Source organism: Oncorhynchus kisutch, linkage group LG5 (assembly GCF_002021735.2).
Source record: "Oncorhynchus kisutch isolate 150728-3 linkage group LG5, Okis_V2, whole genome shotgun sequence".
Taxonomy (NCBI): Eukaryota; Metazoa; Chordata; class Actinopteri; order Salmoniformes; family Salmonidae; genus Oncorhynchus; species Oncorhynchus kisutch.
In genome coordinates, this window is record NC_034178.2 from 28,843,310 (window position 1) to 28,870,796 (window position 27,487).

The 27,487-nt window shown below is 44.7% G+C and overlaps 1 protein-coding gene across 2 annotated transcripts; it reads right to left on the reverse strand.

The window, feature by feature from the left end:
• Window positions 1–493: 493 nt before the first annotated feature.
• On the reverse strand, window positions 494–27,170 carry mov10a (Mov10 RNA helicase a). Of its 2 annotated transcripts, none has more exons than XM_020482918.2 (21): window positions 26,914–27,169; window positions 26,681–26,786; window positions 23,942–24,141; window positions 23,543–23,784; window positions 21,540–21,795; window positions 21,220–21,360; window positions 20,928–21,090; window positions 20,373–20,524; window positions 20,123–20,293; window positions 19,104–19,251; window positions 9,950–10,111; window positions 9,689–9,792; window positions 9,405–9,502; window positions 9,033–9,131; window positions 8,118–8,226; window positions 7,860–7,977; window positions 7,181–7,372; window positions 7,018–7,089; window positions 6,509–6,634; window positions 4,255–4,343; window positions 494–2,423 (listed from the first exon to the last, which is right to left on the reverse strand). In XM_020482918.2, exons 1-21 carry the CDS (start codon window positions 27,036–27,038, stop codon window positions 2,276–2,278), a joined length of 3,021 nt encoding a protein of 1,006 aa, XP_020338507.1. In that variant the 5' UTR covers window positions 27,039–27,169; the 3' UTR covers window positions 494–2,275. The 2 variants fall into 2 exon arrangements, with proteins under 2 accessions (XP_020338507.1, XP_020338508.1); XM_020482919.2 differs by having other exon boundaries at window positions 2,034–2,423; window positions 21,225–21,293; window positions 26,914–27,170.
• Between the last annotated feature and the right edge of the window lie 317 nt (window positions 27,171–27,487).

A 27,487-nucleotide genomic window follows, 5' to 3' on the forward strand; every position in this document is an offset into this window, starting at 1 on the left:
CACCACCGTGCATTTCCATCTCCTCTCTCTCCTTCATTCCTTTCGCCAGCACTCAGCGGCAGGGACTGGGAGACTAGTCAGGATCAAGGGAAAGATGAACGGAGCAAAGTACAGAGAGACACCTGATGAAAACCTGCTCCAGAGCGCTCAGGAACTCAGACTGGGGCGAAGGGTCACCTTCCAAAAGGGCAATGACCCTAAGCACACAGCCAAGACAATGCAGGAGCGGCTTCGGGACAAGTCTCTGAATGTCCTTGAGTGGCTCAGCCAGAGCCCGGACTTAAACCCGATCTAACATCTCTGGAGAGACCTGAAAACAGCTGTGCAGCGACGCTCCCCATCCAGCTTGACAGATCTTGAGAGAATCTCCAGAGAATGGGAGAAACTCTCTCCACAAGCTTGTAGCGTCATACCCAAGAAGACTTGAGGCTGTAATCACTGCCAATGGTGCTTCAACAAAGTACTGAGTGAAGGGTCTGAATACTTATGTAAATGTGATAATTCAGTTGTTTATTTTGAATACATTTGAAAACAATGCTTTGTCATTATGGGGTATTATGGGGTATTGTGTGTAGATTGATGAAAATCCATTTTAGAATAAGGCTATAACGTAACAAAAAGTGGAATAAGTCAAGGGGTCTGAATACAGTGCCCTGTATAGGACCTGTTCAAATTATCACTTTAAAGCTCAACATCGCCACTTCATACGCACATTCGCTCCGAAATGGGAAAAATATCCTTTCTGTTTTATTCAGCTAAGTTCAATTATATTGTTCTTACTATAAAATCCTATAATATAAAATAATGGAATGGGACTTAAAAGCATTTCTTGTCTACAAAATGAACAAGCCTACAGCCTATAGCCAGATAACATACTCATATTAAATTGTCTGTCTGTAATGGTGTGCCCCAGGGCTCTGTACTTTGTCCCCTCTTATTCACTATTTCTATAATTCATTTAGACAATAATTTGAAAAATGAGTAACTTTACTTTTATGCTGATGATACTGTTATTTATTGTTGTGCCTCGTCTCTCACAAAAGCTTTCCAGAACTTGCAAACTGCTTTTTATACTGTTCAACATACCTTGTGTCAATTGAAGCTTATCCTCAATACTGACAAAACTAAACTAATGGTGTTTTCTAAAGCAAGAAATAGATCTGTGAAACGTTCACCTAATTACTACCTGTCAGGGCAATGAGATTGACAGTGTAACCTCATATAAATATCTTGGAATTTTTATTGATTATGGCCTCTCTTTTAAATTGCATATTCAACAACTTGCAATAAAAATTAAGCTGAAGTTGGGATTTTATTTTAGGAATAAGGCCTATTTTTCTTTTGAAGCCAGGAGGCTACATTTATGCCTTTACTAGACTATGGGGATATTTTATATATGAATGCTTCCATGACGCATTGAGATTTATTTAAACTGCAAAACACTTACGTACCACTGCACTTTATATACCAGGGCTGGCTGGCCTTCTCTAGTCACTCATAGGCTCAGTCACTGGTATACTTTTATTTACAAAGCCATTTTGGGTTTAATACCATTTTATTTGGGCATTTTTATTGTTCAGAAATGTGGTAGGTACTCTCTTCGTTCGCAAGACTTTATCCTGCTAACTGTTAGAAATGTCCGAACTGAATTTGGTTAAAGGGCTTTTATGTACTCTGCACCATCTGCTTGGAACGCCTTACAAAATACTTTTAAATCACTGATGAAGGATTTTGAGACTGATTCCCTGACCTGTCACATGTTTTTAATTTTCTGTTTTATGATTTTGCTCTTGTGAATTCTATGGTTTTTACTAGATTACGTGTAGTCTTTCATGTTGTCTGTCTGTATTTGTGTAATGACTTGGTGCTGCCTATCTTGGCCAGGATGCTCTTGAAAAAGAGATTTCAAATCTCAATGAGCCCTTCCTGGTTAAATAAATAAATATTCTCAACTCACATTCTGTTCTTCTGAAAACAAATGATCTTCATATCATGTTTCTTTAGACCTGCCTAAAATAAATAATGGATTTATTGTGATTGTGTATATTAAAATGGATTTATTTGACTTTTTTAAATGTAGATGTTCCAAAGGCGTGCATCAGCGGCTTGTATGCGTGGAGGCCTGGAGATGCTAAACATGTTTATGTTAATTAACTGCCAATTACCATGAGACCGGCTGACAAAATGTCATGACCGCCACAGACCTAGCTCCTGCCCAGCTTTGCTGGTGTCCAGAAGGCTACTGCTCAGTCCTCCACTCTGGATGGACATACTGCTAGAGGTCACTCTCCTCTGCCAGACCTGTGGAAGACTCCACCGTGATTTTAAGGGAAGCCAGTCGTGTTACTACATCTTCTTCTCCTTCAGCGTCAGTGAAGTCGAAGCCAGTGTACCCCTGCTCCTCCACACAATAGCTGATAAACCTGAACACACAGACAGTGTTGAGTGAGCTAAAAACATGTATTAAATAATCCAAACCCACTTACAGTCATGTGTACATACATGTTACGTATGGGTGGCCTTGGGAATCAAACCCACAATCCTGGCATTGAAAGCACCATGCTCTACCAACTGAGCCATACATATAGCAACTATAACTAGGAGTTGTACTGGGTTCTTTAATCAACTTTGGTATGTAAGAAAAGAGAAGAGAGCACCAATATGTGTATGCGGTGGAGGTTCTGCAGCTGTTCCCATGGAAGAACCCTTTTTGGTGCCAAGTAGATCCCTTTTTGGTGTAAGCAGAACAATTTTGTGATCCATGTATAACCCTCTGTGGAAAGGGTTCTACCTGGAACAAAAATGAGCTCTAAAAAGTGTTCTCCTATGGAGATAGCCGAAGAACCCTTTTTGGTTCTAGATAGCACCTTTGTTTCCTAAGAGTGTCGTGGGAAAGAAATGAGAGAAGGTGGCCCTTGTGTCTGGTGACTTGCTGACGCCAGCACAGCGTGATGATTTGATCACAATTTATGGCGTTGTCCGGGTTTGGATGGCCGTATGTTTGCATATCACAGGAGTGAAACACACCGCCACCATTGGCTTTTTCCGGGGCAGGGCCTTCCCTTGGAGCCCTGGGGATTACTGACGGAGGTGTGAAGACTGATGAAACTTGACAAAATGAATGTTACTGTGAATTAATTTGTCATGTTTCAATTGTTTCAAGAGTTCATAAAGAGCTGTGAATGTTGATATTCCTGATTATACTGTACATGTTATGGATTCATTTTCCCCCCAGAGTTGCTGTGCTAAAGTGTTGGCCGGGAGCCGGTCAGTTCAAGCTCAGATTGTGCGCTCCTATTATTGTGTTGATTAGACGAGAGAAATGTGTGTGAATTGTTATGCTTTTGTTTAATTGTTTTGGCAAAGCAGAGTGATGGAAATGAAACAATGAGGGTTATTGAAGTGGAGTTCTGTCCTGGTTAGGAGAAAAAAGTGTTGCTTCGTTCAGGGAGTCATTGTAAAACAATGTCATACTTTGTATGCAATAGTAGTGTATTTGTTATGCTTAATAATGCTCTATCTTTTTAAATGTAAGACTTCTGGTGTGTACTCTTTGATAATTGTATTCTTATTGCATAACTGTAATTGTTACGAATTCCTTGCTGGTGACCGTCATCAGCACCTCCCAACCCTGAGCTGCACACTCCAAATCCCCATCCCCCACGACCGGAGCCTGAGAGTCTAGGGGGTACCATAAACCTCTCTTAAACTCTCCCTGACCCTGATAGGTTTCTAGGGAGGTTACTAGGGGACCGGACATCCGCCAATCCTTATGACTATACAGGACACACAATATGTACGGTAGTCCTCATATTTCAGAGTAATATTTTCCTTAATTATTCTTTGATGTAATGGTACATTTTATTTACACTACACATAGCCTGTGCTTGGGTTCTAACTTTACATCTCTGCGCTAAGCTTGACTCAATGCTGGAACTTCGATCGCTAGAATTAGCTCATAGTATCTGGACATTGTTAATTGCATAACAGTTATCTTAGACACGTGTAATTATAGTTAATGGGACAGGTGATGCAAGACTAGCTTTCTTTCTAGACTTGCCAGAGATGCTTAAGGCCTATTGCATTTATTCACGTGATTATGGAGTCAGATTGAATTATTATATTACAATCATATTCCTCCTACACTAATTGTCATCCTCAGTAGTCAGAGAGGATTCATACCATTCTACAGAGGATAGTTAACATTCTCCTCATGTTAACTTTCCTTGGCCCTTGGGAGAACAAAGATCTTACCGCTCCCAAGTTGGGTCCTTGTTGAGGATAACAGGGTTTCCCACCACTATCAGCAGGGCCTTGGCTCTGGTCATGGCCACATTGAACCTCTGTAGAGAAGAGAGGACATGGTGGGGTCAGCTGACAGTTGCACAGAAAGACGGGACATACAGTACCCGTCAAAGGATTGGACACACCTACTTATTCCAGGGTTTTTTTTTCTTTTTTTTTTTTCTACTATTTTCTGCATTGTAGAATAATAGTGAAGACATCAAAACTACAAAATAACACATAAGGAATCATGTAGTAACCATCAAAATATATTTTACATGTGAGATTCTATATGTGAGATTTTATATGTCAGCCAATCAGTTGTGTTGTGACAATGTAGGGTGGTATACAGAAGATAGCCCTATTTGGTAAAAGACCAAGTCCATATTATGGCAAGAACAGCTCAAATAAGCAAAGAGAAATGACAGTCCATCATTACTTTAAGACACGAAGGTCAGTCAATACGGAACATTTCAAGAACTTTGAAAGAGCTGTCGCAAAAACCATCAAGCGCAATGATGAAATTGGCTCTCATGAAGACCGCCACAGGAAAGGAAGACCCAGAGTTACCTCTGCTGCAGAGCATAAGTTCATAAGTTTACCCTGGGAAATTGCAGCCCTAATAAATGCTTCAGAGTTCAAGTAACAGACATGTCAACATCAACTGTTCAGAGGAGACTGTGTGAATCAGACCTTCATGGTCAAATTTCTGCAAAGAAACCGCTACTAAAGGACACCAATAAGAAGAGACTTGCTGGAGCCAAGAAACATTAGCAATGGACATTAGACCGGTGGAAATCTGTCCTTTGGTCTGATGAGTCCAAATTTGGGATTTTTGGTTCCAACCGCCGTGTCTTTGTGAGATGCAGAGTCGATGAACGGATGATCTCCGCATGTGTAGTTCCCACCGTGAAGCATGGAGGAGGAGGTGTGATGGTGCTTTGCTGGTGACACTGTCAGTGATTTATTTAGAATACAAGGCACACTTAACCAGCATGGCTACCACAGCATTCTGCAGCGACACACCAAACAATCTGGTTTGAGCATAATGGGACTATCATTTGTTTCTCAACAGGACAATGACTGTCCGTGTTATTAGTGCTACGAGAACGAACTCTCTGATCTGGGGCAATGATCGGCTCAAACATGAATGGCTTCAGTAGGTTTATTGTCTCCCTAAGTAAAGTTATTTCATCCTCTGCCATAAACTCATTCTCAGACTCGTAGCTACTCTCTATAAATTCAGCCATTTTTGGGAGTTCCAAAATGTTCTCTCCTGCCAGTGATGTAAAAATGGTGATTTACAGTTGCAGTTAACTGGCGTTCTAAATCTTAGTGTTTCACTGCAGGACATGGTGAAAAGCTAATACTTTCTCTTGGGTCTAGTACACAGAAAATTAGCCAGTGTTAAATCAACACTGAGAGTGTTCAATTTAACACTGGTCCAGTATCCAATTTAACACTTTTCAGTGTTAAATTAACATATTGCTAATTGTAAAGCATTATTTGCATATTTCCCAGAGTGCCTTGCCTTTCAAGTGAATTGTAGAGTTACCACCTATGACTGTATTTGCTGCATTCATCCATTTTCATTCCTGTTGCATTCCCCAAGTAAGATCCTAAGCAAATATGTTATCATTAAAATAGAATTCTTTAAGACAATACAAGGCCTTATGTTGAGAGCCTAGTTTTTACCCTGATACAGTGGCCTGAAATTCATGGTTTACAAGCCATATCAGGCCTGCAAGTCACATTATGCTGGCTTGCAAAGTAATGTGTCATTGCTATTGGAATCCAGCCGGAGTGGGGACATTTTGAATATTTATTCACCCGCAACCTGCATTCAGAATGACTGCCAGAGTTGGGAAGAGTAAGAAATGAGACTACGTAAAAGCATCTAAACTGGAATGACCTTTTCAGTAACGGGTGTAATTAGTCCAACTAACATATTGGATTAGTTGAGAAGAATGTATGTTATTTATATTTGAGTAGCATAAGATTAATTAATCAGTCAATATACATGCAAACACATAAATATTGAAACAAAATTTTATAAAAATCAACCTGCAATAGAGCATGCTGGGAAATATGTTAATGATGCACTATTACACTATTATTTATGCATACACACAATGTACACATGCGGACACAAAACGCACGCATGTGGGCGCACACAGACATCATATAGAGCAAGAGTGAGCAAAAGGTATGTGCTGGGAAAGACCTTCTCGTTTGTGAGGAAGCCAATGTTAAAGTCTTGGTCCATCTTGACGTAGTTGATGCTGCTGCGGACGGTAGAGACCATGATGATCTTTCTCTCCTGTCCCTGGAACTCCTCCACTGAACCCACCTGAAACAACAACAACATGCTTCATCAACAGTTTTAAGCTTCAATATGTAACTTTTTGGGTGACCTGACCAAATTCACATAGAAATGTAAGTTATAGATATGTCCTTCTCATTGAAAGAACGTCTAAGAAGCTGTAGATCTGTTCCATGAGCGCTATTTCTTTGCTTCCCATTCTTAAGTTTAGTTTTTAGCTTCAAACAGCTGAAAATACAATATTTTTGGTTATTGAAAATATATTTCACAGTGGATTAGATGGTACAATGTGTTATGTCACATAAACTGAAATTAGGTGAACAATTTGAATTTTAGCAACATTGCACCTTTAACGCCTCATCTAAACAAAGGCCTCAGGTTGTAAGACTGATGTATAACACAGGACTCACCTTGAGCTCCTTGATGTCCTTCCATTGACTCAACTCTTTGACAAAATTCAGAGCTTTTTGGATTTTCTCAACCTGTTAAAAACAGCAGATTAATTTAGGTAAAACTCCTGCATATCAGGTATAGTTAATGATGGGTGCTTTAACTCCATGGATGACGTCTCACCTGTTTCCTATAGGGAGCGATAATGCCAATGTCTTTAGGGGACAGTTTGGGCAGGCCCTTCTTGCCCTGGGTCTTCATCAACTTGGTGAGGTAGTCCATCAGGACCTCAATCTCTGACACGTTGAAGAAGGACGGACTGTTGCCTTCTCTCTCATCCTTTCCCAACACTCCATGGAATATCAGTGGGAACCCCTACACAGAAGGACCACAGGACTGCAAACAATACTGGAGACATTTCCACCAACCACACAATCACAACTTAATCCATTATTAAGATTCAGCTTTCTGCAACATGGCCACTCATATATTACCTTTTAAATATTCATTAAGAAATCAGGAGAAACAGCAGTCCACATAGACCTGTTGCTGCATGTTTCAGAAAGAGGGAGATGTTTTTTAATTTTTTTTATATGCTGCTACTAATGTTAATGTGGATTCAGGAATAGCTCTGTGGTCAGAGGGGAGCAGCCATGCCTCAAACAGACAGACAGGCACGCGCTGACATTGTAATTACTGAGCTGCCTGAGGAGAAGAGACCCTGGAGAGGTGCAACAACACTAACTCACACACCTAACAAACCTCAAATCGGAATAATGTTCAGTAGGCACTGAACGGGAAGAAAACGTTTGAATCAGAGATGGTGCTAGCAGAACCTGTACAAAAAGAACACTTGTCACACCTCCTTGGGCAGATGCTCCCAGTTGCAGTAGGTTTCACGATCCCACTGGTCTGCAAACACCTGCAGCTCCTTCTCATAGAAGAGCTCATTGGGAATCTTCAGAATAGCAGGGTGGGACCTGGGGAGGAAGAGAAGAGAAGAAAGGAAGAGGGGAAAGGAAATAGTTAAGGTAGATGAGCTCAGAACTATCTAATCAAACGATGTTACTAAAGAGCAACACTGGAAAGAACAGGATGGAAGAAATCCCAGAGCCCAGACCTGTAGTTGCGAAGGAGCTTGGTCACAAAGCGACTGTCAAAGTGTCCAAATTCTCCATCCTTCTGATACAGTGGGTTGTCTTTCATCAGTCTCTCTAGCAAAGAAATCCCTGGGATACACAAAAGTTAATCTTATAGTCATGGGAAAAAGAATAATTAATTTCTTCCCAGTACGGGGCGTTCGATATGCGCACAAGCTTGTGTGTGTGCCCCCCAAAAATTCTGAGCCTAATCATAGAATGACATATAGAACCCCTATTAATTCAATAGGATCTCTGTTGGCGTAGTCATAAAGATCTGTCATATAACTTATAAAATGTATTACCTTTCATTTAGGGATAAACACAACCAGTCATGATGTTTTAATCTGACTGTTAAACAATCACTTCAAAGGGCTCCTTTACTAGGCTACCCGTGCACGTTCAGCAACATATTTCCAGCCTCCAAACAGTGGTGAATGAAAAGAGACATCTGTTACACAGAAAAGTGTAATGACATTTGGCGAATGTCATTAGGGCAGAATTTATGCGTCAATTGCTGTCCGCGCGCGTCTCAGTGTCGGTCCCTCATCTCTGCCTTGACAAAATGTCAGTGTTCTCGTCGAACGACATCACATTTTGGAGCGTAGGTTCTCTCACCCGTTGTCAAGTTCTTTTTTCATGCAGTAATGATAAAAAGTGGTGTAATAGCCTAGTTTTCTTTTAATTATTGTGATAGGCTCATGTTTTACCAGTATGGCGTACCGCCACTATTTATTTTGCTGGGACACCGCACCAGACCGTACCGCCTTACTTTCACCCCCGCTTATAGTACATTGAGCTTGCTGATATTCCAGCTATGAGACATGACAGAAATGGGGATTGTTTATTGAATATAGTCATTGGGTATGCTTCATTGATTGCGCATTAGAGCCTACCCATTCCATACTGCATGGCCAGGGGGGATCTTAAGATGGGTCCTAGCTGCTGAGGGTCTCCAGCCAATACCAGCTGGCCCTCCTCTGGATGGAGCAGGCCTGTGGATACAAGAGGCAGCCATTGGCAACTGGATAGTAGCAAGCCAATATGGTCACGTTCACTAGGGCCAAAACGGGATGAAGCATTTTGAAATATAGTGAAATAGACGAGGTGTAACAGGAGTTTATCCAATACGATGACAGATTTTTGTTATCTGTTACAGAACGTTTTGCTGAGTTGTTCCCTACTGACCGCAAGCCAGGCCTATGGTGTACAATCTAATATAGGGCTCACACATTGAACAGAGCCCTCCCTGGTATTATCTATCTCACCTGCGATCCCAATGATGCTCTCTGGCTCCACTGCTTGACCCGACTCATCAATGAACACATGGGTGAAGTGACCGACTGGGATGCCGCCGGACACAAGCCTAGGAAGGGAACACCAACACACAGTGGTTAAACAGAGAGACTTCATCAGGAAAAAGGATATATTTTGTGTAAAACTGTAATAATCTGTAAGCACAATGTAACAACGTTAGTAATTACACACTGCAAATCGGTTCTTACAGCAGCATAAAACCATTCAGCCTTTCTACTGTAAAAATTAGCCGTACCGTCCTGCTGTCACCAGTGTGGTGATGATGACCTTGTAGCCCATCAAAACCTCCTTTGTGGGAAACACAAAGCTGTCCTGGCTCGCGTCCCAGTTACAATGTTTCTGGAATGCCGAAGAACACGGAGAGGGAGAGTCATTGGAAAGGGTATAAAGAGTATAAAAATCTGTTGAGACTTGTATTCTCAATGTATTTTATTTGTTTAACCTTTTTTCACCATGCAAGTGGCCTACAACCTCATGTAATATGTGTGAACCTCACCAGGAGGTTTTGGGGCACGGTGCTGAGGGGTCTGCTGCTGGCATAGAGACGGTAGACACAGTGAGGGTCCATGTGACCCAGCAGCCTCTCACACAACAGGTCTGATGCACTGTTAGATGGGGCACATGCCAGAATGTGGCACAGAGGATCCACTCTGTTCAGCTGAAAACACAGGCATAACGTTTAACACTAGAACCGCCAAGATGGTCAATCTGACAGTTTTCAAACTTTGTAATTTCAATAAAAACCTTGAACCCACCTGTCCCTGACTTTTACTAAATATGTGTATATTACACTGTACCTGTACTTTGAGAAAACTAAACTGAGCAAAAAAAGAAACGTCCCTTTTCAGGACCCTGTCTTTCAAAGATAATTCGTAAAAATCCAAATAACTTCACAGATTTAAAGGGATTAAACACCGTTTCCCATGCTTGTTCAATGAACCATAAACAATTAATGAACATGCACCTGTGGAACGGTCGTTAAGACACTAACAGCTTACAGACGGTAGGTAATGAAGGTTACAGTTATGAAAACTTAGGACAGTAAAGAGGCCTTTCTATGGACTCTGAAAAACACCAAAAGAAAGATGCCCAGAGTCCCTGCTCATCTGTGTGAACGTGCCTTAGGCATGCTGCAAGGAGACTTGAGGACTACAGATGTGGCCAGGGTAATACATTGAAATGTCCGTACTGTGAGACGCCTAAGACAGATCTACAGGGAGACAGAACGGACAGCTGATCGTCCTCGCAGTGGCAGACCACGTGTAACAACACCTGCACAGGATCGGTACATCCGAACATCACACCTGCGGGACAGGTACAGGATGGCAACAACAACTGCCTGATTTACACCAGGAACTCACAATCCCTCCATCAGTGCTCAGACTGTCCGCAATAGGCTGAGAGAGGCTGGACTGAGGGCTTGTAGGCCTGTTGTAAAGCAGGTCCTCACCAGACATCACCGGCAACAACGTCACCTATGGGCACAAACCCACCGTCGCTGGCCCAGACAGGACTGGCAAAAAGTGCTCTTCTCTGATGAGTCGCGGTTGTGTCTCACCAGGGGTGATGGTCGGATTTGCTTTTATCGTCAAAGGAATGAGTGTTACACCGAGGCCTGTACTCTGGAGCGGGATTGACTTGGAGGTGGAGGGTCCGTCATGGTCTGGGGCGGTGTGTCACAGCATCATTGGACTGTGCTTGTTGTCATTGCAGGCAATCTCAACGCTGTGCGTTACAGGGAAAACATCCTCCTCCCTCATGTGGTACCCTTCCTGCAGGCTAATCCTGACATGACCCTCCAGCTTGACAATGCCACCAGTCATACTGCTCGTTCTGTGTGTGACTTCCTGCAAGACAGGAATGTTCTGCCATGGCCAGAGAGCCCGGATCTCAATCGCATTGAGCACTTCTTGGACCTGTTGGATCGGAGGGTGAGGGCTAGGGCCATTCCCCCCAGAAATGTCCGGGAACTTGCAGGTGCTTTGGTGGAAGAGTGGGGTAACATCTCACAGCAAGAACTGGCAAATCTGGTGCAGTCCATGAGGAGGAGATGCACTCCAGTACTTAATGCAGCTGGTGGCCACACCATATACTGACTGTTACTTTTGATTTTGACAAAAACTGAGCATTTCTACCTCTGACGGTCAAAATGACCATATGCATATTTAACAGTAGAATAGCCAGCCTCCACAAGTAACAATAGCCGCCAGCCGAATAAATCCATTTGATATACACAGTCACAAAGACAACTTTAATATTTTGTTTAGGAAGGTCATAAAAAACATGATACTAAGACAATTTTTTTAAAATACTTTTTTGGGGTATTTATCTATTTATCAGATTTAGACCTAACTGTGAAATGCTTACTTACCAGCCATTAACCAACAATGCAATATTTAAAAAAAATAAACAAAAGCAAAAAATGAAAGACACAATAAAATAACAAATGAGGCTATATACAGGGGGTACCGGTACCGAGTCAATGTGCGGGGGTATAGGTTAGTCGAGGTAATTTGTACATGTAGGTAGGGGTAAAGTGAATATGCATAGATAATAAGCAGCAAGTAGCAGCAGTGTAAAAACAAACAGGGGGGTTACAATCTCATGTTCAGCAGTCTTATGGCTTGGTGGGGAAGAAGCTGTTAAGGAGCCTTTTGGACCTAGACTTGGCGCTCCGGTACCGCTTGCCGTGCGGTAGCAGAGAGAACAGCCTATGACTTGGGTGACTGGAGTCTTTAACAATTTTTTGGGCCTTCCTCTGACACCGCCTAGTATATAGGTCCTGGATGGCAGGAATCTTGGCTACAGTGATGTACTGGGCCATACACACTACGGTCAGGGGCGTGTTCGGCCCTCCTTTTCCTGTAATCCATGATCATCTCCTTTGTCTTGCTCACGTTGAGGGAGAGGTTGTTGTCCTGGCACCACACTGCCATGTGTCTGACCTCCTCCCTATAGGCTGTCTCATCGTTTTCTGTGATCAGGTCTACCACCGTTGTGTCGTCAGCAAACTTAATGATGGTGTTGGAGTTGTGCTTGGCCACACAGTTGTGGGTGAACAGGGAGTACAGGGGGGACTAAGCACGCACCCCTGAGGGTGTTGAGGATGAGCGTGGCCGATGTGTTGTTGCCTACCCTTACCACCTGGGGGCGGCCGTCAGAAAGTCCAGGTTCTAGTTGCAGAGGGAGGTGTTCAGTCCCAGGGTCCTTAGCTTAGTCATGAGCTTTGTGGGCACTATGGTGTTGAACGCTGAGCTGTAGTCAATGAACAGCATTCTCACATAGGTGTTCCTTTTGTCCAGGTGGGAAAGGGCAGTGTGCAGTGTAATTGAAATTGAGTCATGTGTGGGGCAGTATGCGAATTGGAGTGGGTCTAGGGTTTCCGGGATGATGGTTTTGATGTGAGCCATGACCAGCCTTTCAAAGCACTCCATGGCTACTGACGTGAGTGCTACAGGGCGGTAGTCATTTAGGCAGGTTACCTTCGCTTTCTTGGGCACAGGGACTATGGTGGTCTGCTTGAAACATGTAGGTATTACAGACTCGGTCAGGGAGAGGTTGAAAATGACAGTGTAGACACTTGCCAGTTGGCTCGCGCATGCTCTGAGTACATGTCCTTCTGGCCCCGCATCCTTGTGAATGTTGACCTGTTTAAAGGTCTTGCTCCTGAGTGTTGCAGTGGTCTAAGGCACTGCATCTCAGTGCCCTGGGGAGTCACTACAGACACCCTGGTCTGATTCCAGGCTGTATCACAACCGGCCGTTATTGTGAGTCCCATAAGTCGGAGCATAATTGGCACAGCATCGTCCGGGTTTGACCGTAATAGGCCGTAATTGTAAATAAGAATTTGTTCTTAACTGACTTGCCTAGTTAAATAAAGTTTTTTTTAAAAACATGCTACAGAGAGCATGATCACACACTCGTCTAGAACAGCTGGTGCTCTCATGCTAGCTTCAATGTTGCTTGCCTCAATGAGAGTATAAAAGGCATTTAGCCCTTCTGGTAGGCTTGCGTCACTGGGCAGCTCGCAGCTGGCTTTCCCTTTGTAGTCCGTAATAGTTTTCAAGCCCTGCCACATCCGACAAGTATCAGAGTCGGTGTAGCAGGACTCAATATTACTCCTGTATAGACGCTTTGCCTCTTTGATGGTTCGTCTGAGGGCATGGCACTGTGGGGACGACATCGTCAATGCACTTATTGATGAAGCCGGTGACTGAGGTGGTATACTCCTCAATGCCATTGGATGAATACCGGAACATGTTCCAGTCTGTGCGAGCAAAACAGTCCTGTAGCGTAGCATCCATGTCATTTGACCACCCCCACCCCTCGTCTTAACGGACGTAGCCATTCTGTCCTGCTGATGCACGGAAATCCCAGCCAACTGTATATTATCCATGTCGTCGTTTAGCCACGACTCGGTGAAACAAAAGTTATTACCGTTTTTAATGTCCTGTTGGTAGGATAGTCTCAAACGGAGCTCATCCAGTTTATTCTCCAGTGATTGCAAGTTGTGCAATATAACAGATGGCAGAGGCAGGTTGCACACTCATCGACAAATTCTCACAAGGCCCCCTGATCTGCAACCTCTGTATCTCCTTATTTTCTTCATGTGAATGACGGGGATTTGGGCCTTGTCCGGTAGCAACATTATATCCTTTGATCAGAAGAAAAAAATATTTGTCCAGTTCGAGGTGAGTGTTCACTGTTCTGATATCCAGAAGCTCTGTTTGGTCATAAGAGACGGTAGAATCAACATTATGTACAAAATAAGTTACAAACAATGTGAGAAAAAAACCCACAAAATAGCACAATTGGTTAGGAGGCCGTAAAACGGCAGCCTTCCCCTCCAGCGCCATTCTTTAAAAATGTACATGTAGCAGACATCACATGCTTATAATTCCCTGCCCTACCACACAGTCAACACTGAGTATATCAAACATTAGGAACACTTTCCTAATATTGAGTTGCACTCCCCCCTTTTGCCCTCAGAACAGCATCAATTTGTCGGGGCATGGACTCTACAAGGTGTCGAAAGCATTCCATAGGGATTCTGGTCCAGTTTGACTCCAATGTTTCCCACAGTTGTGCCAAATTGACTGGATGTCCTTTGAATGGTGGACCATTCTTTATACACACGGGAAACTGTTGAGTGTGAAAAACCAAGCAGCGTTGCAGTTCTTGACACAAACCGATGCGCCTGGCACCTACTACCATACCCTGTTCAATGGCACTTAAATGTTTTGCCTTACCCATTCACCCTCAATAATGGATCATAGCTTTCACCTGGATTCACTTGGTGAGTCTACATCATGGAAAGAGCAGGTGTTCTTAATGTTTTGTATATTCAGTGTATATTTTACAGTAAAAATATAATGGAATATAACAGAATAAAATATAAATTATGTTTTCCAAATGGCTATCGCTGTCACGCCTTGGTCTTAGTATTTTGTGTTTTCTTTAATTATTTGTTCAGGCCAGGGTGTGACATGGGTTTGTGTGTTGTGTTTCGTATTGGGGTTTGTAGTATTTGGGATCGCGGCTGATTAGGGGTGTTGTATAGGCTTGGCTGCCTGAGGTGGTTCTCAATCAGCAGTCAGGTGCTTCTCGTTGCCTCTGATTGGGAACCGTATTTAGGTAGCCTGAGTTCGCTTTGTCTTTCGTGGGTGATTGTTCCTGTCTCTGTGTAGTTTCACCAGATAGGCTGTAATTAGGTTTCACGTTCCGTTTGTTGTTTTTGTATTTATTAGTTATTTCATGTATCGTCACCATTTCCTCATTAAAGATCATGATTAACCACCACGCTGCATTTCGGTCCGACTCTCTTTCGACAAACGAAGAACGCCGTTACAGAATCACCCACCACACACGGACCGAGCGGCGTGGTAACAGGCAGCGACAGCAGGAGCAGCGAAAGGAGGACGTTATGGACAGCAATGGCATGGAGTATACGACGTGGGAAGAAATCGACAGGTGGGCGGCCGACCCAGAGAGAGTGCAGGAGCCCGCATGGGATTCGCTTGAGCAGTGAGAAGAAGGCTATAGGCGAATGGAGTCGAAAAGGAAAACACGGCGGCGCAGAGCGAAACCCGAAAGTCACCCCAAAAAATGTATTGGGGGGGGGGCTCAGGGAGAGAGTGGCAGAGTCAGGAGTCAGACCTGAGCCAACTCTCCCTGTTAATCATGAGGAGCAGCGATATAAGGACTTCTGGTCTTGGGAGATGATATTAGACGGAAGAGGACCCTGGGCTCAGCCTGGTGAATATCGCCGCCCCAAGGAGGAAGCAGAGGCAGCAGGAGATAGGAGCCGGCGATACGAGGGAACACGGTTGGCAAGGAAGCCCGAGAAGCAACCCCAAAAAATTATTGGGGGGGGGCTTACAGGGAGTATGGCTATGCCAGGTAGGAGACCTGCGCAAACTCCCTGTGCTTTCCGGTGGGCTAAAGAGACCGGGCAGGCACCGTGTTATGCTAGTGAGCGCACGGTGTCTCCAGTGCGGGTGCATAGCCCGGTACGGTTCATACCAGCCCTTCGTATTTGCCGGGCTAGAGTGGGCATCGAGCCAGGTAAGCTTGGGCAGGCTCGGTGCTCAAGAGCTCCAGTGCGCCTGCACGGTCCGGTCTATCCAGAGCCACCTCCACACACCAGTCCTCCGGTAGCAGCTCCCCGCACCAGGCTTCCTGTGCGTGTCCTCGCTCCAGTATCACCATTGCCCGCACCACGCATCAGGCCTACAGTGCGCCTCGCCTCTCCTGCTCTGTCGGAGTCTCCCGCCTGTTCAGCACAGCCAGAGCCTTCCTTCCCTCCTGCGCTGTCGGAGTCTCCCGCCTGTTCAGCGCAGCCAGCGTTTTCCTCCTCTCCTGCGCTGTCGGAGTCTCCCGCCTGTTCAGCGCTATCAGAGCCTTTCTTCTCTACAGCGCTGCCGGAGCCTCCTGCCTGTTTGAAGCAGCCTGAGCTGCCAGTCTGCAGGGTGCTGTCAGCCTGCATGGAGCAGTTAGAGCTGTCAGTCTGCAAGGAGCTGCCAGTCTGCAAGGAGCTGCCAGTCTGCAAGGAGCTGTCAGTCTGCAAGGAGCTGTCAGCCTGCATGGAGCAGTCAGAGCTGTCAGTCTGCATGAAGCAGCCAGAGCTGTCAGTCTGCAAGGAGCTGCCAGTCTGCAAGGAGCTGCCAGTCTGCAAGGAGCTGCCAGTCTGCAAGGAGCTCTCAGTCTGCAAGGAGCTGTCAGCCTGCATGGAGCAGTCAGAGCTGTCAGTCTGCAAGGAGCTGCCAGTCTGCAGGGAGCTGTCAGTCTGCAAGGAGCTGTCAGTCTGCAAGGAGCTGTCAGTCTGCAAGGAGCTGTCAGTCTGCAAGGAGCTGCCAGTCTGCAAGGAGCTGTCAGTCTGCAAGGAGCTGTCAGCCTGCATGGAGCAGTCAGAGCTGTCAGTCTGCAAGGAGCAGCCAGTCTGCAGGGAGCTGTCAGTCTGCAAGGAGCTGCCAGTCTGCAAGGAGCTGCCAGTCTGCAAGGAGCTGTCAGCCTGCATGGAGCAGTCAGAGCTGTCAGTCTGCAAGGAGCTGTCAGTCTGCAAGGAGCTGCCAGTCTGCAGGGAGCTGTCAGTCTGCAAGGAGCTGTCAGTCTGCAAGGAGCTGCCAGTCTGCAGTGTGCTGTCAGCCTGCATGGAGCAGTCAGAGCTGTCAGTCTGCATGAAGCAGCCAGTCTGCAAGGAGCTGTCAGCCTGCATGGAGCAGTCAGAGCTGTCAGTCTGCATAGAGCAGCTAGATCCGCCAGTCGCCATGATCTTCTAGATCTGCCAGTCAACCAGATTCTTCCAGATCAGCCTGTCAACCAGAATCTTCCAGATCTGCTAGTCAACCAGAATCTTCCAGATCTGCTAGTCAACCTGAATCTTCCAGATCCGCCAGCCAGCCAGGATCTACCGGAGCCTACTACCTACCTGAGCTTCATCTCAGTACTGGGCTTCCTCTCAGTACTGGGCTTCCTCTCAGTACTGGGCTTCCCCTCAGTTCCGGGCTACCCCTCAGTTCCGGGCTGCCCCTCAGTCCCGAGCTGCCCCTCAGTCCCGAGCTGCCCCTCAGTCCCGAGTTGCCCCTCAGTCCCGAGCTGCCCCTCAGTTCCGGGCTGCCCCGCAGTCCCGAGCTGCCCCTCAGTCCCGAGCTGCCCCTCAGTCCCGAGCTATCCCTCAGTCCCGAGCTGTCCCTCAGTCCCGAGATGCCCCTCAGTCACGAGCTGCTCCTCAGTTCTGTGGGGTTCTGGGTGAGGACTATTAGGCCATGGTCGGCGGCGAGGGTGGATTATCCCAGGACGCGAAGGGGAGGAACTATGACATTTATGGAGTGGGGTCCACGTCCCGAGCCGGAGCCGCCACCATGGACAGACGCCCACCCGGAGCCTCCCTATGGTTTTGAGGTGCGTCCGGGAGTCCGCACCTTGGGGGGGGGTTCTGTCACGCCTTGGTCTTAGTATTTTGTGTTTTCTTTAATTATTTGTTCAGGCCAGGGTGTGACATGGGTTTGTGTGTTGTGTTTCGTATTGGGGTTTGTAGTATTTGGGATCGCGGCTGATTAGGGGTGTTGTATAGGCTTGGCTGCCTGAGGCGGTTCTCAATCAGCAGTCAGGTGCTTCTCGTTGCCTCTGATTGGGAACCGTATTTAGGTAGCCTGAGTTTGCTTTGTCTTTCGTGGGTGATTGTTCCTGTCTCTGTGTAGTTTCACCAGATAGGCTGTAATTAGGTTTCACGTTCCGTTTGTTGTTTTTGTATTTATTAGTTATTTCATGTATCGTCACCATTTCCTCATTAAAGATCATGATTAACCACCACGCTGCATTTCGGTCCGACTCTCTTTCGACAAACGAAGAACGCCGTTACAATCGCTGATTGTCGCCAGTAACTCGCATGCGGAACACGTGGAGCCACGATAATTATAGGAAATAGTTATGTTTTGAAAAAGAGTCCATCAACAACAACAAAAATTGAGAGCTTATTGGCAAAACCAGGTTAATTAGAAACCGTACAATCTGCTCTTTCCAATAGGGTATAGCAAATCAAAACCTCTGGACTACATGGACCTTTGTAGGATGATTTGACCCATCAGACCCATCAGTCAATTGAATTTTGTCTTTAGGCTACATCTATTATTATACTGCACATGAGAACATTTTTCAATATAGTTTAGGTGTAGTTTGGATGGACCATTAGCTGGGCAGGCGACTCTTGTCTTACAGTCAGAAAATACACTAATGTCTTATTTTAGTATTTACAGTCTATGCGCTTCTGGATCAATAAATACATTTTCAGACTTATTACAATTTACATTTAGTGTCCTGAGGTTTCTTACGGCATATTTTAGCATAATAAATGCATTCGTTTTGCAATTGATAATGTGTTATGGAATATTTACACAATTGAAAGATCAACAGTCAGAATGAATTCCAGCACCGCAAGTTTAAGACAGGTTTGGGGGGGGTACATATTGTTTTTATGTAGTGCTATGTTATGCTATTTACATATAATGTTACATACGGTATATAGAATATGAGCGCTCCACTGCCCCATCAAAGCGAGTGAAGACGAAATGGTACATCAAATATTAAGACACATCATAGAACATGTATGCAATATGTCATACTTTATTTTTGTGTGATGGGGGAGTTTATACCTGGTTCATGGCTTCAACTAGAGTGATAGTCTTGCCGGTCCCTGGAGGTCCAAACACCAGGTAAGGAGCAGGCTTGGAGGCCCCAGACACGATGCGCTGGATGGCTGCATGTTGTTCCGGGTTGTTCTCCAGCTGACGATTAAACATGCTGGAGAAATGTGGAGGAAACATTGGACCATTGTTACTACAATGTCATATCATATGTATCAACCTGTATTCTCCAATCAAAAATATGTTTAAAAAGAAGATGCTGGAGACAGGAGGAGATAACGATCACTTAGATCATATGCCAGGCTTATCTGCTGTCATCAACTGTTTCCACTCAAACTGTTTGATCCGGAATAGGAAAATATGTTTTTGCATGTCAAGTACACACTGAAACCGAAGAAATGGAGCCACTAAACTACGAGAAGGTATGTGATGTAGAAACTAGATATGGGCCCCACCAACTTGACACAGACAGAGCTGCCAGTTGGATCCTTATTTGAATAAAACTCCTTGGGGAAATGTCTTGCTATCTTGTGATAAGCGTGGGACTTTTTAGGCTAACAAAAGGCAGACCATCTAGATTTCAAACTCATTAATGAGGTCTAGTCACTGACATGAAACCGAGAGGCCGGAAGGGAACAAAATGTGAAATATGAGAGGAGCCATTCACAATCTACGTTTAGAAATGTCATGGCGACACTCCTTACAAAATGGCCTTATATAATGGGAATCACACCAACGCTTCTGTCTGTGACCTTCCTCTGAGAGAGATATTCATTCCTTCACACCTACAGTTTGTCATTTCGTATGAAATGTCATTGAAACACTTTAGATGAAGTTGCTCTCGTACTTGTGTAGCGACACTGTAATTACCGCAGATACATCATCGTAATTGGTTTGTGATTCCATACTAATGGAGTTGAACGGTTCTTGCGATTACATGAGTGTATAATGACACAACCATCTACCCACAACAACAGAGCAAAGCCAGTGTGAGTGCTTTGCTATTGGCTGGAAGGGGGAATCCAGACCTGAGTTTGGGCATGTGGGTAGTCCGGACTCCAGACCCCGATGGGAAGAGCACCTCGTCCATCTGGTGCTTCTCTGCCAGGTCCACCGCCCGGTGCTGCAGCTTCAAGGGGAAACGGTTGATGGTGAACTCCACGTCAAACCTTGTGTTACTGATGAAGCTCTGCACCAGCCTGAGAGGAAGGGAGGGGGTTGGAAAGTATCCTACAGATGGCCATTGCATTGTAACATTATGGGTGGTCTCTCTCTTACCTCTTTGAGAAGCCCAGCTTGACTCTTTCTAGCTCCACTCTATGAACGTAGCCTGTATACACTGTGATGGGTTGGACCTTGTCCTCAGACTTGGCCACCTTCAGGCAGTCTCCCCTAAGGACAGATGGCCTATTCTCTGCCACACCCGGGACCTGGTGAATATCATGGAGAAAGACACTCAGAATACTTATGGTTAGAGTGATATTTAGAGTCAGTGATCGTACCCATTCATTTGGGGTTGAGTTATATCACTGGATCCAAACAAAACAGAGCACGAGATGGGAACTCATTACACAACTTTGAGGTAAAAAAAAAAAAGACTGTCAATTTAGTTCAGGAATGAACTATCACTTTAAGTCAGCATTGTCCTCTCTGATCATTGTCCTCTCTCTCTCTCTCTCTCCACACCTGCATTGCTTGCTGTTTGGGGTTTTAGGCTGGGTTTCTGTATAGCACTTTCTGACATCAGCTGATGTAAGAAGGGCTTTATAAATAAATGCGATTGATTGACGACTGCAAGCATACAGTACATTATGGCCTTTTGCCTTTTCTTACTTGTAGAACCAGGAGTCTTCTGTTGTCCCTGTCCTGAGTCATGGTTTGGTGATGGAGGTCATATTTCTTGATGTCCACCTCCATCTGGATCTCCTCCAGGTGCAGCAGGAGGTGGAAACGATGGTGGTAGTTCCTCATCTTCAGGGGGCATTTAAGGAGGTTTCTGGGAAGAACATAGACAGAGACAAGACAGAATTGTCAATGAGAATGACCTTCAAGTACAGGAGCTATCAGTCTGGGGAGGATGGGGTCTAGGCAGTTATTGATCCCAGCAGGCAGGCAGCACACTGACCTCACCGATGAGAGCTTCTGTCTGGCTGTAGGTGAGAGGTACTCAGAGTCCTCCAGTCTCTGTTTAGCCAGGTCCTTCAGATAAAAGGGATACTTATAGTCTCTGAGTTTCACTAGCATTTTCAGAGGCTGGACAACAGATCTGCCGTGACAAATGAGAACGATGAAATGTAACGTTTGACTATAAGGAATATCATTATCAAGCTACATAAACAATGTGAAAAGAAAGCTCATTAGAATTAGAACAAAGTATGTACAGTATACGACTATTGATGAAAATGGGTAAACAAATGAGTAAACATCACTTTTGTCTTACTGTACCTTTCAGGGGGCTCTCCCTCAACTATCACTGTGTCCACAGGCTTGTATGGCGCCACTTGACAAGGCTTGAAGGGAGCGAAAGGCCCCAGCTCCACAGCTAAGTGAGTCCTGGCTGATGCCTCCATCTCCCTCACTATGCAGAAGGGCTTAGAGGAGCCTGGAGGGTTTGACTCCGTGCAGAACTCAAAGTACATGGTGGCAGGGAAATGGCCATAATGATGCAGCCAATAGTGAACCTCTACATCATAGCTTTCCCCTGTGAAAAACAACACAACACATACAGTGGGGGTAAAACAAGTATTTGATCCCCTGCTGATTTTGTACGTTTGCCCACTGACAAAGAAATTATCAGCCTATAATTTTAATGGTAGGTTTATTTGAACAGTGAGAGACAGAATAACAACGACAAAATCCAGAAAAAAGCATGTCAACAATGTTATAAATTGATTTGCATTTTAATGAGGGAAATACGTATTTGACCCCCTCTCAATCAGAAAGATTTCTGTCTCCCAGGTGTCTTTTATGCAGGTAATGAGCTGAGATTAGGAGCACAATCTTAAAGGGAGTGCTTCTAATCTCAGCTTGTTACCTGTATTAAAGACACCTGTCCACAGAAGCAAACAATCAATCAGATTCCAAACTCTCCACCATGGCCAAGACCAAAGAGCTCTCCAAGGATGTCAGGGACAAGATTGTAGACCTACACAAGGCTGGAATGGGCTACAAGACCATCGCCAAGCAGCTTGGTTAGAAGGTGACAACAATTGGTGCGATTTTTCGCAAATGGAAGAAACACAAAAGAACTGTCAATCTCCCTCGGCCTGGGGCTCCATGCAAGATCTCACCTCGTGGAGTTGCAATGATCATGAGAATGGTGAGGAATCAGCCCAGACCTACACAGGAGGATCTTGTCAATGATCTCAAGGCTGCTGGAACCATAGTCACCAAGAAAACAATTGGTAACACACTACGCCGTGAAGGACTGAAATCCTGCAGCGCCCGCAAGATCCCCCTGCTCAAGAAAGCACATATACATGCCCGTCTGAAGTTTGCCAATGATCATCTGAATGATTGAGGGCAACTGGGTGAAATTGTTGTGGTCAGATGAGACCAAAATGGAGCTCTTTGGCATCAACTCAACTCGCCGTGTTTGGAGGAGGAGGAATGCTGACTATGACCCCAAGAACACCACCCCCCCCCGTCAAACATTATGCTTTGGGGGTGTTTGACTGCTAAGGGGACAGGACAACTTCCCCGCATGGACGGGGCCATGTACCGTCATATCTTGGGTGAGAACCTCCTTCCCTCAGCCAGGGCATTGAAAATGGGTCGTGGATGGGTATTCCAGCATGACAATGACCCAAAACACACGGCCAAGGCAACAAAGGAGTGGCTCAAGAAGAAGCACATTAAGGTCCTGGAGTGGCCTAGCCAGTCTCCAGACCTTAATCCCATAGAAAATTTGTGGAGGGAGCTGAAGGTTCGAGTTGACAAACGTCAGCCTCGAAACCTTAATGACTTGGAGAAGATCTGCAAAGAGGAGTGGGACAAAATCCCTTCTGAGATGTGTGCAAACCTGGTGGCCAACTACAAGAAACGTCTGACCTCTGTGATTGCCGACAAGGGTTTTGCCACCAAGTACTAAGTCATGTTTTGCAAGGGGTCAAATACTTATTTCCCTCATTAAAATGCAAATCAATTTGTAACATTGTTGACATGCGTTTTTCTGGATTTTTTTGTTGTTATTCTGTCTCTCACTGTTCAAATAAACCTACCATTAAAATTATAGACGGATCATTTCTTTGTCAGTGGGCAAACGTACAAAATCAGCAGGGGATCAAATACTTTTTTCCCTCACTGTACCCAGGCAGGGTTTAATAGAGAGGGTGTGAGGGCTCACTAGAAGTTCATTTATTTTAAGGTGTTAATTTGTTTGCAAAGCCTAATGAATTCAGACAAATTTGACAGTGCATTGAGACAGATGGTGCTCGATTTTTTCTCACCTGGACATAGGAAGAGCGGACAGGCCCGAGTCACTCTTCTCTCGTCCATCAGTGTAAAACAGCGGATCCTGTGCAGAGCTGTATAATAGGTGAAATACACACAGCTCGCTCCGTTGTTAGAAATATAGAACTTGACTGCAAACGTTTCCTGCAGGCGCTCCACGCTGAACGTGACTTTACCATTGGTCATCTCAGGATCTGAAGTGATCTCAATGCCGCCCTTGTCAGAGGTCAACTCTGCCCTGAGAGAGAGAGATGAGAGAGAGAGAGAGAGAGAGAAGAGAGGGAGAGAGGGGAGGACATACCAGTCAAACCACAGAAGATCATCTACATGATCCCCATACAATCTAGATGGTCACTAACCAGTCTTTTACAGTAGGAGCTCACACAATATCTCACCTGTTCACCTTTAGGCTTTGGAGGATTTCTTTAGCGAGCCTCTTCTTGGGTGTCAACACAGTGTCGACAGGGGTAGCGGAACAGGATGTGAGGAGAGGAGAGAAAGGCTCTGGGGCTCCTCCATTTTCCTGAGGTGTGATATTGTCCTGTTGTTGACGTACTGAAGGTCTCCTCCACTGGTCACAGTAGTACACTCGGACCTGTCATACCAGAGACCAGGAAGAAGATATTGTCTAGGGCGGTGGTTCCCAAACCTTTAATTGTCCAGTACCCCTTCAAACATTCAACCTCCAGCTGCGTACCCCTCTAGCACCAGGGTCTCAGTCTTAAATTATTTTCCACACAGTCTATGCCTGTATTCGGTTTTCATGCTAGTGAGGGCTGAGAATCCACTCTCACATACTGTAGGTATATGGCTGCAAAGGGCATCAGTGTCTTAACAGCTTGATTAGCCAAGGCAGGATACTCTGAGCACAGCCCAATCCAGAAATTTAGCAGTGGCTTCTGATTAAATTAAATTTTCTCAGAACCACTTGTTGCAATTTCGATGAGGCTCTCTTGTCGGTAAGGCATGCAACAAAAGGGATCACGAATCCAGTTTGTGTCATCCGTTTCGGGAAAGTACCTGTGTAATTGCGCACCCAACTCACTCAGGTGCTTTGCTATATCACATCTGACATTGTCCTGAAGCTTGAGTTAATTTACACACAAAAAAATCATACAATGATGGAAAGACCTGTGTGTTGTCCTTGTTAATGCAGACAGAGAAGAGCTCCAACTTCTTAAAATCATAGCCTCAATTCAGTCCCACACATTGAATGTAGTTGCGGAGAGTCCCTGTAATCCTAGATTCAGATCATTCAGGCGAGAAAAAACATCACCCAGACAGCCCAGTCATGTGAGAAATTCCTCATCATGCCAGCCGTCAGACAAGTGAAAATTATGGTCAGTAAACAAAACTTTAAGCTCCTCTCTCAATTAAAAAAATACGTCAATACGTTGTCCCCTTGGTAACCAGCGCACTTCTAAGTATGTTGTAAAAGCGTTACACGTTCGCTGCCCATATCATTGCATAGTTCAGAAAATACACAAGAGCTCAGGGGCCTTGTTTTAACAAAGTTAACCATTTTCACTGTAGTGTCCAAAACGTATTTTAAGCTGACCGACATTACCTTGGCAGCAAGAGCCTCTCGGTGGATACTGCAGTGCACCCAAGTGGCGTCGGGACCAACTGCTTGCACGCGCGTTACCACTCCACTATGTCTCCCTGTCATGGCTTTTGCGCCATCAGTACAGATACCAACACATCTTGACCACCAAAGTCCACTTGATGTCACAAAGCTGTCCAGTACTTTAAACATATCCTCTCCTGTTGTCCTGGTTTCCAGTAGTTTGCAGAAGAGCATCTCTTCCTTAATTGACCCCCCATAAACGTAACGGACAAATACCAGGAGCTGTGCCAGGCCCGCCACGTCTGTTGACTCATCCAGCTGTAACGCATATAATTCAGTGGCTTGTATACGAAGCAGTAATTGTTTCAAAACAACTGTCATGTCGCTTATGCGTCGTGAAATAGTGCTGTTTGATGAAGGCATTGTCTGTATACTTTTTGGGCCTTTTCCCCCAGCCATATCCACCGCAGCCGGAATAATTAAGTCCTCCACAATAGTATGGGGCTTGCCTGTCCTAGCCACTCAGTAGCTCACCATATAAGATGCTTCTAGCCCCTTCTAATTAATGGTATCTGTTGCTTTTATACACGTCTTACTACGCGAAAGTCGTCTTAACTCTCGCTCATAAAACTCCCATGGCTTATTTTTCAAATTGGCATGCTTTGTTTCAAAAGTCTTCGCAAGAGTGAAGGTTTCATTGAGTTGTGCGATAGTACTTTTGCACTGCGGCTGAGGAAAGGCACAACTACCAATATAAGTTAACCCCATATCAATGTAGTTCTCATCATATTTGCACCTCTTCGATGGTCCAACGTCCCTGTCTCTTGTTTGGTGCTTTCCCGGGTAAGAGGGCAGTAGCTCATTGGCTGCATCAGATTCACAACTGTCAGTGTCTATGCTGGCTGGGATAACTGTAGAATTACTGATGCTAGCATTGGATGTGCTCGTGGAAGCAGAACAACTTGGACAGGTGCAGGTACTACCAGTAAAGCTGGGATGTGTCTCTATGGCGCAGGCCTTACTTTTTTGAACCATTTATCAGCAAAAGGAATGAGCAGCAGCTACGTTTGGCTACGTACCGATCGTTAGTGGAATTCCCGCGAGAGAGTAACGGTTAATGTTTTGACTAGGCTACCTGTATTTGACATTGTGTTGTTATTTCACTGAACACTGGATGGTTAAATTTTATTTTTGGCAGTTAAACGAGGCTACTCAGGCGAGAGAGAAAAACACACCCAAATGTATAGCCCTGTTGGAAAATATAAATGGACTGTTTGAAAATGTGAATTTTAAAATAAAATAAAAAAATGTGAATCACATTTTTATTTGGCGTACCCCAGTTTGGGAATACCTGGTCTAGGGCATATCCACAGGGGTGTAAAGGGGATATTGAGCTCTATGTATTACCTGACAAGCACATATGCTGATCAATCATGTTTCACTTGTCTTCCCTTTGGCCAAACATTGAGTGGTGCCTTAGTTTGAGGCTGAGCCTCACATCAATAACATAATAACTACAGTAGAATAGAGCTGATCAGGGTTGGAATGTGCAATAAGATATTATTACCTGTGGTTTGACATTAAAGTATAATTTCCCCTGTCGTATGCGGACTTTGTTGAATTTCAGCAGGGCATATAGAACGTTGGAAAAGTGGGGGTCTTTCATTCCTTCCCTGAAAAACAAAACCATGTAGTCATATGTCAGCTGTCTGACTGAAGCATACCGTGTACTATTAGGCCGTCTATGACAGGTCAGGTGTCACAGTTAGTTAGCCTTTGAAAACCAATCATTTTCATTACCTGCATTTGAATTCTAAATTGTAAATTTCACGAAGTTCTTTTCTATCCGACATAGTCGATTTCCTCTCTCCGAGGAATTCTATGAAGTCCAATCCGGATTCGAGCGAGTCCATGAGCGACGGCATGTTGCAACGTAACAACGATTGATAGTGTTTTGAATAATGATTGTATTGCAGACAGTGGAAACAAATTAAAGCTATTGGCTATGGTCAAAATGGCAACCCCCTATTCGCTTTTCGGCGCCGTGTGTTCACGTGTGCATACAGTAAATACTGTTTCAGCGTTTCAGGGACATATCTGCAAAGTGCTTACTGAGCGCAGGAACGAAAAGTAGTTTGACCCCAAACTTTCACAGAATATGAACGTGTAAATTATGTAGTGTTCATATTAAATCACATAGTACCTTTAATATTTGATACATGTTAGATTAATATACTCATGATAAAAAGAGAAGTCTTTACTTTAGCATGAATTAACGTTAGTCCTTCCCAGGGCAGTTTGTTACATAATCCCTACAATTGAAACCATTACAATGAAACTGTGTACGTGATGCAAACAATCCGGCATGATCGCA

Coding starts and splice junctions, on each gene's coding strand:
- mov10a (XM_020482918.2), bottom strand. CDS start 27,038: ATGCCGTCGCTCATGGACTCGCTCGAATCCGGATTGGACTTCATAGAA. Junction 21,361..21,539: donor GAGGGAGAGCCCCCTGAAAG/GTACAGTAAGAC, acceptor TTGTCACGGCAG/ATCTGTTGTCCAGCCTCTGA. Junction 7,978..8,117: donor AAGCTCCTTCGCAACTACAG/GTCTGGGCTCTG, acceptor CTTCCTCCCCAG/GTCCCACCCTGCTATTCTGA.